Here is a 14,630-nt window from a genome sequence, read left to right on the forward strand (position 1 = left end):
AACTCCAGCCAATGTGGTAATCCAAAGAATAACCACTACACTTTTTTTTTTTTTTTGTGGAATAACATCAAATGAATTCAATTTTGTATGTAATCTACAAGGGCATCAATTTAGAGTTTGATAAAGGTATCAGACACTTAATTTGTGAATATGATTCCTTGACTGCTATTCAATTTATTATAAAAGGTGTTCATATCACTCATGTGAATGTTGTTGTGGTTGGGAGTAATACGGGATGATAGTTGGCTGATTTTTACTTCATGCCCCTATTAGAGTGATTATTCTCTCTTGTTCTCTCTCTCTCCACTTTTTCTTTCTCTCTCAACAAAAACTTGTTCATTAGAATATGACCATTGTTCATACCAAGTTTACCTACTAACCAATTTGGTCTTCTCCTTAGTTTGAAGTTAATGTAATCCTTGATCTTTTTCTTCTGTGTATGGTGGGAGTACCTGATAATTATTGTGCATGTTTTGTTTTTGTATTAAATTTGAATAACAATTATCATAATTTTTTTTCATTTATTGCTTATTTTGTTCTCAATAAGTTAGAATTTAATGTTTTTTAGATTTTTTTAGCTTATTGAAGTTAATTTTAGTAAATTCTATTAGTTTTAGTTGTGTTTTGTAGAATTTCGTGTACCAACAAGGAAGAAAGCATTTTTTTTAGTTGACGAAGAAGTGCGCTTAGCATGCCAAATTGAGCTTAGCGTGTGTATAAGGCAGCTTGGAAGGCTATGTTGCAAGCATATGAAGGTTGCTAGAAGGAGATCTAAAGTTTGGTGAGTGCTTAGCTAATTGTTTTCACTGTCACTAATTTGGGCTAAGCGTGCAACAACTTAACACGGATCCCAAGCTAAGCGTGCAAACCTTTTTTAGAGTGCATTTTGGAGTGAGAAGTTTAGAAAGGAGTAAAATTTTTAGGGTAATAGATTCAGAGAGTTTAGAAACAAGAATATATTAGGTACTTTTGTTGTTAACTCCTTGGCAAGTGTACCGATTTGTTTAAGTAGTAATTTAAACGGTAAGACCGAGTGTTGAGTTCATAAGGACTTTGGTTGTACTCAGAGTTCATATATATTTAATTCTTAAGCAATTAATGAATCAAATTAAATCTTGTTCAGTGATGACACATAAATATAAATTTGACATAAATTAAACTACAAAGCAAAGAATGTGCAAGGGCGAGTAAACAAACGCTCGGAGCCGTGAAGTGACGTTGAGGCAGAGTTATGTGACGTGTTGGAAGCTCAGCCTACCAAAACTACTCTTGATGCAATCGCTATTGATTTTTCTCCATTTAATATTAAAATGATTATTACCCACATCCACTAACCTACTCTAACCATGATCCCTCAAGTGAGAGAGCCTAAATCACTTAATATCACTTCTAATCTTTTACGAGTTATATCAAATCATTTGCATTACGAGCAGAGATACATAAATCAGGCTAAGCAATACCATTTTATCCCTAGATATGGATCACCTGGATGTTTTTTTCCAAGTTCTTAGAATATGAACATTTTTCAATGCCTAAATCCTAAAACACTACATGAACATAGATGATCAGACCACAAACATGATAATAAGCACAAAAAAGAATATTAATATCAACAAAATTAAATAAATAATTAGAATCATTACACCAAGAGAGTTTGGTTTGCAGAGCTCCCAACAATGGTAGTTTTAGTTTCTCATTGTCACGAGAAGCTTACAAATACACAAGGTAAAATGGAATGAAATGGATCGGTCAATGCTCTAGAGAGTGATTTTTCTCCAAAAGCTCCATTGGTTGCTTTTTCCCTCATTTAAGTTGTAGGCTAAGTTAAGGGATGAATGAATTTTCCTTTCAAAAATATCTTTCCACTTGTTATTAGTTTGGAACCGCCATTATGCACTTAGCACAATGCTTGCACTAAGTGCGCATGTCCAGTTAGATTAAGTGATGACCATATTCTAAGTCGTAGGGTGCGTGCTTGCACGTGACAACTGACTTCTAAGATGGTTTCTTGTGCTAAGCGGGCTTCTTAGGCTAAGTGGTCATAATGCACTAAGCGAGGCTGTCACGCTAAGTGTGACACTCCGGTTCTTCAATCCTCTTCTAAACCTCTATTGTATCTTTACAAAACATACAACCAAAATTACTATAAATTGATTAACTTTAGCATCTTCTGGATAACAACTCAGAAAAAGCTAAGTTCTTATTGTTTTGTCACAAAAGAAGCAATAAAAGAGAAGAAAAGTAGATAATTGCTATGTGATTTCAATATCTAAGGATGGAATGATGTTGTCTAGCCTTTTATAAACCTTTTCTCTTAATCAAACCACCAGATTTAACTTGCTAAGAGATTAGGATTAGAATCAAGTTATTTAGACTCTTTCACATGAGGAATTATGGTTAAAGTGGATTAGTTGGTTAAGGTAATAGACAAAATAAAATTGATTGGTGAAAAATCATCATTGTTACATCAAGAGTTCATTTGGTAGGTCAAACATACATTCATACAAAATCTAATCTCATCTTATCTTGCACCTAAAGTGTTTGTGCTTTTGTCCCTTTGAATGTTGTATTATTTTTACGTCTTTGCTTAATCCTAGAATTTAAATCTCTATGTATGTTTTTAAAAATCACTTAACTTTTCTCATTCAATTTCTTAGAATTTGGTTTACATGAACTACTTAGCATAAATAAAGTCCATGTGGATATAAAACTCGATCTTATCATTTATTACTACTTATGCAATTTGGTTCACTTGCTAGTCAGTTAACAATGCTTGCAAAAGGACTCTGCAATCAAGTCAATTAGGTTCGAGGTGCTTATCTGTTTAGGATGAGTTAATTCTTACATTTCTTCCTTGGTTCTTTCTATATGTATTAAGAGAGGAATGGTTAAGATGAAGAGATAACCTTTTTCTCATTGTAGAGATTGTGCTTGATCGTGTATGAATGTGGGACACCTATCTAGATGGAGGATGTTGGTTTGATTATATACTGAGCTCTTGTTTGACTTTGTTAAGTATATGCCGAGTTCCTGACCATACGGTACAACCACTACTACAACGCTAACGTCATCATGATCACTATGTAAGACCCCTTGAAAATACTTTCTGATTTCCCTTCCTCTTCTTCTTCTTATGGGAAGGAGATGAGGGGAGTGTGTTTAGTATGGGCTATATTGGGGATTTAAAAGTGAGAAGGGGGAGTGCTTTAGTACAAAAAGGGAGGGGAATAAACAATTACCCACATTTTTAGCATAGATTTAAGGTAGAAGAACAAAGAAATTTAGGCCTTCTATGCCTTCCCAAGATGAAAAAAATAGAGAAATGTTTTTTTTTAAGAAAATGAATATGATAAGTGTTGATGTAGCCTAGATGCATTCGACTATAAAAGTGTAATTTGTTTACCCTTAGCCTACAACTTGGGTTTTATGCCTATCTTTCCCTCCTCCACGTAACAATTATCTAGGCATTCATTTCTCTATCAAACACCATGATTGTTATCCTAAAATCTATGAGTGATTGTTACAACAAGTAAAATTACAGGTATTAGGGGAGAATCGATCGGTCAATCATCGATTGTCATGGGGACACTACAAAGTGCCGAGGGATTGGTCGACAGATGTTAGTCGTCATTTACGACTAACTTTTGTATAGAAAAGTTTTATAAAATGTATATCTTTTTCCCAATTTATGGTTCTTTTTGTAGGATTATAAATATTTTCTTGTTTAATTTAATCTTTGCTCAGTAGATACTCTTCACATAGAAATTAATATATTTTCAACTTCAATTTCAGGTAAAAGGAGGTAAATTAGGAGGGTGTAGCAGCTGGTGTCTCGCTAAGTGAGGCCAGTGCGCTTAGCGAGTATCATTCGCTAAGTGAAGCATCAACTCGATTAGCGAGTCAAAGGAATCTTGAAGGGAATCTGCCACGCATGCACGTGCCTAATGCGCCATCAGCTCGCCCAACGAGTCGTTTGTCTCTTCTGGCGCTTAGCACGCCTGACTTGCTAAGCCAAAATTCACTTACTCGCGCTTAGCATGAAAATGGCGCTAAGTGTGTCTTCGAGGTCAGAAAGCCCTTTTTAAGACTGGAGTTGGAAATAGAGAAGAGGAAGAGTGACAGAAACAGAAAGAGAAAGCACAAAACAGAGCAAGGAAGCAAAAAATCTCAGCTTTCAAGAGAATCTTATGCTTAGGAGTAATTTCTAGGTTTCTAGAGGTGGAGGAAACATCCCCACCACTGTGTAATCTGCAATTTTCTCTCAAAACTCCCCTTTTTGTAGCTAAAAGGTGCTGCCTTGTGATGGAAGGCTAAACCCTCTGTTGGGGAATTCTACTGAATCTTGATGTAAATTCTTAACTATCTATTTAATGTTGTTTTGTTATGTTTACTGTTTCTATCTGCATTTAATTCTTGCATGCTTTTGGTCTGATCACCCATTTGTGTGTAATGTTAGGATTTTTAGCATTGAGAAATGTTTTGAATCCTTAGAATTGGATAGAGCAGGACTAGATAACTGTATTGTCTGGGCACGGAGTGCAGGGACTCTGGTTTTTATTATGTTGTGACCTTAATGTTGTTCTGTTAGGCGGAGTTTGACGAGGGATCCGAGAATGAAGTTTAATTAAAATTAGCCCATGCATGAGAGACATCGATATTTGGGATAATTGTCCTCAACATAGAACACAGGATCAACATTAGATAGAGAAAAACCCTTAATTGCATCAAGTAATTCAGTAGGAGGACCCAACATTTTTAATTATATGTTTAACTCACGCATGCTCATACCTTTTGTAGTTAGAAATTAGAATAGAGAACAAAATAGCTTTTATTCATAATTATTGTTTTTACACAAATGTCTGCTCATTGAATGATAACTTCACTAAATGAAACAAGTTCCTTGAGTTCAATATTCGGTTTACACTTGCCGAGCGTCGGTACGAACAACAGACAACTAATACAATACAATACATAGTCCCTCAGTTTCAAGTGCATAAGCACGAAAAGGCTTAAAGTTATAGGGTCGATCGAAAGAATTGGTCAGCACACGACCAAGATAATTGATAGGAAACACAATCCCTTTAAATAAAATAAGTGAGTCGATCGACACATGACTGACATGGTATAATAAGCAATATGATAATAAAAAAAAGGAAAAATATACGTATATTATTACTTCCAATAAATACATATGGTCTCTACCCAATACAATATACATTCATCGTTACCAAATTTACCAACCATGTGTTTCTATGCACAATGCATTGAAATAAATCGAAAGAAGAAAAGGGCTATGAATTCATTTTTGAACACATTTCTTTAAACACACTTTCTATGTCTAGTTAAAATTTGTGGAAAATTATAAAATCATAAAATATGATCCACAAAATTTTTTCATTTACAATAAATTTTAGTTAATAAGTGAGAATGCATTCCTATAAAAAAGAAAGAAAAAAAAATGCATTCAAAAGTGTGTGAGAGTGTATTGTTAACATTTCTCTTAAAAAAAATAAGGAAATTGAAATAAGATATATATATATATATATATATATATATATATATATATATATATATATATATATATAATTTTATTTATTTGACAAAATATTAGAAGAGTGATTTTTAGACTCATTAGAAATACTTCTTCCAAATTGGTATAGAATGAGGGAAATGATTTATATTTTTCTCAATTTTTTTTTATTTTTGAAAAATAATTTTATTTTAAGAAAAACTAATTTAGTACAAAATACATTTGTAAAAAAATTATATACTTTATTCATTTATTTATTTCCATTTTATTTTTCACTCCTCTCCGAGTATGAAGAGAAGTTTTTCTATTTTTTCCTATTTTTATCCATTTAAATGATACATTTTTCACTCTTTATTTTTTATTTTTAGATTCCCTATTATTTTCTTATTTCTTTCATGCTTATTTCACTCTGTATCCAAATAAAGCATAAAAGTGCATTCATGGTCCATGTTTCAATTGGTGTATGAAAGGCACCATCTTTATTGTTCATGGTAGCTGTCTTGGTAATCCTCATGAGGGCCAATGGATCACATGTTTTTATGGTTACATTGGGGATAAAAGATATCTTGTATGCTGAACTTATTGCCATGTTGCAAGGCCTATCCACTGCTTGGAACATTAACTCGGCCAAGGTTGTTTGTTTTTCAGATTCTAAACATGCTGTTGACTTTGTCAACGATGCCAATTCAGTGTTTCATCATTATGCAGCTGTTATCAGTAACATCATGGACCTCCTTAATAGATTGTGGCAGGCTATAATCCATTCTCTGTGTGAAAGAAATCAAGTTGCAGATTTCTTGGCCAAGACGAGGGCTAAAGGGTGATGATCAGCTTCTATTTTGCAGCTTCTGTTAGCTGATAATCTTGGGGTGGTTTTCCCCCATGTATAGTTTCCTTTCTGTTTTCCCCTTTTCTTTGCTGTTACCACAAAAAAAAAGTGGTGTATGAAAGTTTGACATATTTATTTCTTTGTGATAATTTTATCACAGAAATTGTTGAACTAAGTTTAGCAATGACTATGGGTGAAGTCAGGATTTTGGTTTAAGGACGTCAAGAGCATGTGTTAATGTAAAGAATCTTTTATCATATTATAATGTATGTAATAAATTTATATATAATTATCATTTTTATAATAAAAAAAATATTAATTTCATCTTAAAAGTGTGATGTGTTAAGTTGTTAATTTAATCTCTCCAAATAATAAAAATTCAAAAAGATCACTGATGAAGGGATGCTCATAATTTAGTTATTTAAATAACTATAACCATAATTAACTTTGTATAATTGGTTATTATTTTTAAAAATTAGTTATATAACCATTTATAAATACAATTAGTTGTATAACAAGTTATATCAAAAACTGATTATGGATAAATAAAACTAACTTATTTAAAATAATTAGTTCGATCAAATTATTTATAGTTTTATAACTACTTTTATATAAATAGTTATTATTAGTTGTGGTTATGTTTTTAAAAAACTAGTTTTTAACACCCCTACCTAAAAGTATAACCATCACTTATTTTAGTTCAAAATTCAAACAGTCTTATAACTTAAGTGACAATATTAACATATTTTTAAAATCTAAAATAGCAATAAGTCAATAAGTAATTAAGTATAGGTATTAAAGTGGCAATATAGAGACTTTTAAAAACCTTTTTTAAATCTTATTATTTTCAGGGACCTTTCGAAAATAAAATAGTTCATTTTGCCATTTTAATTAAATAGAAAAGTCAACCTTTTGAAAAATATCAAACAAAATATACAATAATAATTGACCTAATATATATATATATATGGTCTGTAAAAAAAAATCAGCACCTATGTGTATTATTTTCTTATTTGACTCAAACCTGATCATCAAGTACATATGAGAAATTTAAAGGGTGCATTCTTGGGTTCTAACAATTTTTTTATAACAATTGTTAATCTTCAATAATTATTAAATATATATCTTTTTTAATTTTTTAATTAAATTTATTTAAATACTCTCATTCCTTACTCTTCTCCTATTTTCTCATCTCACTATGGAACAAAGAGCAAAAATAGGTTTTAAAAAATGAAAATGAATTACTTATATTTTTTTTTTCCTGAGATAAGGGGGCAAAACGCCCAAACAAAGAGACAATCGTAATGAAACATGGCACTGGTTAAAGAATCGGCTGTCAAGCTACTTGAAAAGAATATAATGCCTGAATCCATCGTTATCCCGTGTTTAGCAAAGGAATTAGCTGCCTAGTATGTCTCTCTAAATTATAATTATGTGAGCAAGATCCACTTGCTTATCCACTAGCATGATGACTTAGACAACCATCCATTAGCAATTGAATGACAGTTTTGGAATCAGATTCAACTAGTAACCTTGAAAGATTTGGAAGTTCGCCTAATCCCCCTAAGATCCCAATTAGTAATTAATAATTATAATACAACACTAAACAAACTTTTTTGGAGACAGATTTGAGAGAGGTCTGAGAGGAAAAGGAGAATATTTAAACAAATTTAATAACAAAAAATAGAAAAGAAAAATATATTTAATAAATATGGAAGACATGTTTAACAATTATTTTTATTTATTTATTTGGTAATGAAAGCTAGGGGTGTAAGTGGAGGCGGGTCAAACTTAAATTGATCCAAAACAACTCAAACAGATTGGATTGAATATTTTTTATTTTTGGGTTAGAACTGAACCAATCAAACCCATTAAGTTTTGGGTTGGGTCACGACTTTTAATATCTGAACTCACTGACCCGGTCCGTTAACCTATTAATTTGTATTAAATTATTATTATTATTATTATTATTATTATTTGTAATATATAATATAATTTTTAAATTTTTGAAAAATCAAATACTATTGACTATTGATCTCATAAACTTATCGATCTAAATTGAGTAAGTATCATCGCATCTTTAACCTTCAGGATCAAAGCGGCAATGACTTTATTGATTGAAGTCACTTTAAATGAGCTTCTAAAAATATTTGGAATCTATATACAAAGAGTAGGTATCGTAATGTCCCATTGGTTTTGATAGAAAAAAAAGTTTGAAACTCATCCTCACTATGTTCATTAAAACTCCTTATCTCGAATATGATATGTTTAATTTCCCATCTTCAATAGATAGATAGATATGAGTCAATGGAATGGAGTGAAGTATGACATCATCACAAAATTTTATTTTTAATAAAATATCTAACAAGAAATAGTTGTATTTGATTCATTTAATAAAAAACTTAGTTCATAAAAATATTGCATTTAAAAAAAATACAAAACTAAATGTTTTGACCTATAGACCCAACCCTAAATTGTTTAGGTTTGGGTTGGATTTCATTTTTTTTCCGTAGAAAATCAATCCAAACCAACCCATTCAAATTTGATTGAATTGGATTATGGGTTTAACCAAACTCAACCCAAACTGACCCGTTTATATCCTTAATGAAAACCCTGCTTTGGCAACAAGGAACCATACTGTTAACTTATTGACAAGTACACCAAATTATTCCAAGTAATAAAGTAAAATGAAAGTTCAAGTGTCGAGTCCACAGAGACTTTGTTTGTACTTAGATTGGTGTATACCCAATTTTCAAGTAATTAATGAATTGGTTTAAAGATTTGTGAAAAGGACAGTAAAATAAATTGACATAAAATTAAACTAATTATGCAAGGGAAGAAAAACAAACTCTTGAAATGTAGGTTGATTCAAAATGTGAATATGTTGGGGCGTAGCCTACCAAAACTACTCTCGATATAATTTTTATAAATTTTTTTCTATTTAATATTATCCCAATTATCACCTACATTTACTCATATACTCTAATCATGATCCCTCAAGTGAAAGAGTCTAATTTACCTAATCCCTTAAGAGAATAAACTAGTTAAATTGCACTATAAATAGAGATGTATAAAACAGGCTAAACAATGTCATTCTATCCCTAAATATGAATCATTTAGATGTTCTTTTCCAGTTCTTAGGAGATAAACATTTCTCAATGCCTAAATCCTAAAACACATACATGAATATGGGTGATCAAACCACAATTAATGAAATTTAGCACATAAAAGAGATAGTGAAATACAAATAATATTAAATAGATAATAAGAAAAATTACATCATGAGCGTTTGGTTGCTAGGCTCCCAACAACGGGAGATTTAGCCTCTCATTGTCATGAGAGGCTTTACAATTGCAAGAGGGTGACGGGAAGAGAAAAGGAATGGAGAAGGGGGAAGGAATGGCTCTTAATGGTTGATTCCCCCTATTCTTGCATGAATCCTAGCCTTTGCTCTCTATGGGAAGCTCTAATTTTATGGATATTCTATGTCTTTTTCCTTTGCTTCCTTCTCTTTTTATAGGATTATTTAACTTAAATTTTACGCAACCTCGCGCTAAACGCGACTATCGCACTGAGTGAGTGAGGTGGTGGTCACATGCTTAGCGCGCAACTTGCGCTAAGTGCACCTTCATCTATCAGGCTTCTCCATGTGACTCCTTTGCGCTAAGTGAGTGTTGCCCGTTGAGCGACTGTGTCGCGTTGAGCATGTATGGTGTACTGAGCGAGAGTCTTCAGATCTTCAACTTCTCTTCCAAGCTTTACTTTGTGTTTTTGCAGTCAATATAACACCAAAGCACTATAAATCCATCAATTTAAACACCTACTCGACAAAGATTTGAATGATGTTATTATCAAAGAGGAAAATTAATGACATAAATATGTAGCTCATGTGAAATGAAGTTATAACGAAAATATAAGACAAACTAAACCTGAAATTTGAAATAGAGCATTTCAATAGTCAAGCAAACCATTCTTTTGAACACACAATGATCGACTTGCATTGCAATTCTTCCTGAAAGTTGATTTTCTTCCAATTTTTTTCAAGGAAGGATAAGTGAACAATTTATACATGTTTTCATTTTAAAATAAATTAAAAGAACCATAATTTTAAGAAGTTAACAAAAAAAAAATTATGTGCACCTGGTTGTTGATATAGCTGGAAATCTTTTTTAAATATCTTCCAAAATTTGATTACTCTATGTGATCATGGCCTAAGGTCTTTCCTTTTTAAAACTCTGTCTATGCCTATGTGAAACTGCCATTTGGATGAAATGCTGCAACCTTAAATTGACTTGAAGAGTTATCAAATTACTTCTGTCAAAAGTGGACTGCATTAAACATAATCTCATACTCTATGTTAAATATGAGGCCACTCCCTGGCATGCATCAAGACAACCAAAGGAATGCGTCAATTCATTTCAGACAGTGTTTGAGGAGCTACACATGACCTATGTTGAGTGCTATTACTATCAACAGGTGAATTTAATAAACATCTCTGCTTGTTTGGGTGGTTGGCTCATCTATATAGTTTCATCTTCCCATGATTTATAAAAAATCAATTTTGGTGTGGCCATAAAATCAGTTCTCTATGGATATTCATCAAGTTTCATTTGTTCTGATATTCATAGCAAGATTATATTTCTTTGAATTTATGAGAGAACACATAAAGCAACTTGAGAAATATAGTTTCATCTTCCCATGATTTATAAAAAATCAATTTTGGTGTGGCCATAAAATCAGTTCTCTATGGATATTCATCAAGTTACATTTGTCCTGATATTTCATAGCAAGATTGTATTTCTTTCAATTTATGAGAAAACACATAAAGCAACTTGAGAAATAATCTGAAGTCACCCATGAGTGGTGTACAGTGTGCTTTTAATCACCATACATGCAGCCAGCTGCAATTTTCTGTTATTGGCTTATTGCATTCTATCCCCCCCCCCGCTTTTAATAATATATTTTCTTCTTCTGCATCCTTAATTTTGTATTAAAAGTGAAGCAATTGGCTTTGTCATCGTGGGATTACATTTCAGCTATATATGAAGATTCCAGTGAGTTTAATGCATGTCTAATTGTCTTTGAATTGAATTGTGATTCTCAAACACCTCCTTAATCTTTGCTTGCTTATTTTAGCTACTTTAGTTTTCTTTTTAATTGTCTAGATTTTATTAGCTCATTTGGGCTGTTAGTATTTCTGAAAATACACAGTTGACTGAGTGGTTTTGTTCTATATATTTGGTTTAGCATGTGTACTTACGAAATAACTAGACATAGACTCAGAAATTCTTGAAATTTTTTGAGGAAAAAAGATCAATGATATTCAGAGATAATAAAACAACATAGATGGTAAAACTGTATTAGTATGGATCTAGAAAGAAGTAGAACTTCTCATTGTTCATAATAAAGAGTCAATTTTCATATTTTCATCTTCAAGTTCAAATTGAGTGTCTACATATATTAAGCGTTGAAAATATGTCTAGATATCTTTAATTTGAAAATGAATAGTGAATTTAGATAAATAAAATAATTCTTATCATTTACATATATTAAGATCCAAGGTAGAGCGTTGAAAATATGTCTAGATATCTTTAATTTAGATAAATAAAATAATTCTTATCATTTACATATGTTAACCCGAGGTAGAGCGTTAAAAATATGTCTTACTTTAATTTAAAAAAGAATAGTGAATTTAGATAAATAAAATAATCTTATTCTTAGCATTTACTACATTTAAAGATATTATTAAATTGTTTTTAAGATTAGGATGCTATTAGTATTTGAATTTTGTATTACACTTAATCTATATATATATATAGAGTCTAAGAGTAGAAGTTTATCAAGCTCATCAGCAAAATATATCTCCACTTCTTTCGAAAAATAATTTTTCTACCGAGAATCCCAACAATTTGTTGATAAATAAGAAGGGGAAGGACAGGAACAATTTGAATTTTGTACAATGAAAATTATCAAAAGAATATATTTCTAAACTCTATAGATATGAAATGTCATTCACTGGTCTAGGAAAAGCTAGATTGACTGAAGTTGAAAGAAAAAAATGAGAAGACAACAAAGGAGAAGATATTGGGAATAGTTTAGATTTGTTGACATTAATCTGTAAGATATTGTTGCAAATTTCGTGGCTGGAAAAAGTATTACAATAAGATGACACTAATGGCATCATCGATCTGAAGTAATCATTGTCAATAATTCTTGAAACAGAACATATTGAAACCCAGTGAACTTTTTTTTTTTTTTTTCTAGATACACATGCAACACATTGTACTGGAATTCAAATTATTTATTCAGAATATACTTATATTTTTGCTGAATTGAATAAAGATTGTAAATGGCCATTAAAAGGGTAAAATCATTAAAAGAAATAATATTGTGATACTCCTTTTCCCCATATATAGTGATTGAAACTACTGCAGGAAATAGAAACCTAATACTACACAAATTCACATATCACAGTAATCAAATTACATAAGTGCTAAAAAAAGAAGATTAATCAAATACTTAATACTGATGTGCAATTCGATTCAATCCTTCAACATAAATTGATTTTCCTTTTTCCTTTTGTGAATGATAATATGTCCAAGGGTAGTAAGTGTTATAATTAGTTACTCAAGAGCCATAAATTGAACCTGCAATCCAATCATAATGCCATTAGAGGGACAAACTGCAAGTTATGTGAATAACTTTCAATATCATAATACATGGAAAGTGGAAAAAATCAATATTAAGCTGCTGAATTGTCAATTCCACAGTCTGCATTTTAATTTTTATAAATATAAATAGATAGATTGCAAATTACTTAAACAAGAGACAGAAGACCACAGATGCTATGCATGCATATGTTGATATGAAAGAAGAATACTTCACATTGAGATGATGAAATTTTACAACTACATGTGGAAAATGTGAAGGCAGTGAAGAAAGTAATTGCACATGAAGACTTCTTTGCATTTCACCAACATCTGATTCCTGGAATATTGTTTAGCATTGATATCAAAAATGAGAAAGTGGGATCTAGTCACTCCCCTTTTATTTCTTCTCATAAGATCTGGATTGCGTATTGCTGTTGCTGAGTTCATTTTAGATGAATATTAATACCCTGCTGTTTGTTAAGTACATTTTATCTCATTATATCAATTGCTGCACGAATTGAAGGTTCTATGGATGAGATAGATGTAGATGTTTCCTTATAAAATTGCATATTAGGTCTAATAATGTAAAATGTTGGTTAGTTATACGCTTTTAGAACTGCTGTGACTCACATCCCCGTGCCCTACCACACAGTCATATATCAATTTGACTCTTATGGATTCTTTTTGCCCCAGTCAAGATACATCAATGTGAGACATTCTTGAAATGTAGACCATATTGAATGAACTCTAAGACAAGGAAGGTTCTGTTCCCTCATCAATGTCATATGACAAACTATTATACTCATTACATAGAGCGTGCCATGTCTTTCTCTCTTCATGCTTAATTTTCAGTATCTAATAGTATTTGAAATTTCGTAGAGTCTACTATTTATGTTTAATGAATATATGACATTCGCTGTACTAAAACATTATGAAAAAGTATAAATCAGCAACCAATTCATAGGGAAAATATTAATTGCTAAATAATATACTTCATTCCTTCATAAATGAAACAATGAAATGTGATTCAGTATCTAGACTATATATCCCTTCTGTTTTTTCTTTGGTTGGCAGTGAGTGTATTGTAAAGAACTAACAAGTTGGCTGCCAACTATCAATAATCCTTTCATGTTCCGTTAAATTCTTCAATAATGTTATATGTTTCTTACATTTCTTGTGTAATAATATGATGGGTCAGTACCCATGTCTTCAATTATACATTGTTCAATGATTTGTACCTTACCTCAATTTTTTGGGTCGTTGAGATTTCTGTCATATAATCATGGAGATCTTCGCTTCAAAAGCAATTCAAAGTTCACATGCCAAAAACTAAGGAGAGAAAAAAAAACGATTAAAGGAAGAAAATCTCCATCAGAGAACCAGCAGTTTCAGACATTTGCATGTTTAGTGGGGCCAACACAAATAGGTAGGTAGGTATATTTCATGTTCTGCATTGCTCTGTAATATAATGACAGGCACCTACCTTTTCTTGCTTTGTGATGTAATGCAAGAATTTTGTAAATTTTTAACCTACTATGAAAGATCTCAATGGTAATAAGTACCAGAATTCAATAGCTCAATAGGAAATTTCCAATTGGTTATTTACTCATTTTGATTTCTA

General features: G+C 31.4%; 1 protein-coding gene across 1 annotated transcript; it reads left to right on the forward strand.

Moving 5' to 3' along the window:
• The first annotated feature begins 6,018 nt into the window (after positions 1-6,018).
• Positions 6,019-6,354, forward strand: LOC102666296 (uncharacterized). Its single transcript, XM_006596839.1, has one exon. The coding sequence runs from the start codon at positions 6,019-6,021 to the stop codon at positions 6,352-6,354; it is 336 nt and encodes a 111-aa protein (XP_006596902.1).
• Positions 6,355-14,630: the final 8,276 nt, after the last annotated feature.

This window comes from Glycine max, chromosome 14, assembly GCF_000004515.6.
Source record: "Glycine max cultivar Williams 82 chromosome 14, Glycine_max_v4.0, whole genome shotgun sequence".
NCBI lineage: Eukaryota > Viridiplantae > Streptophyta > Magnoliopsida > Fabales > Fabaceae > Glycine > Glycine max.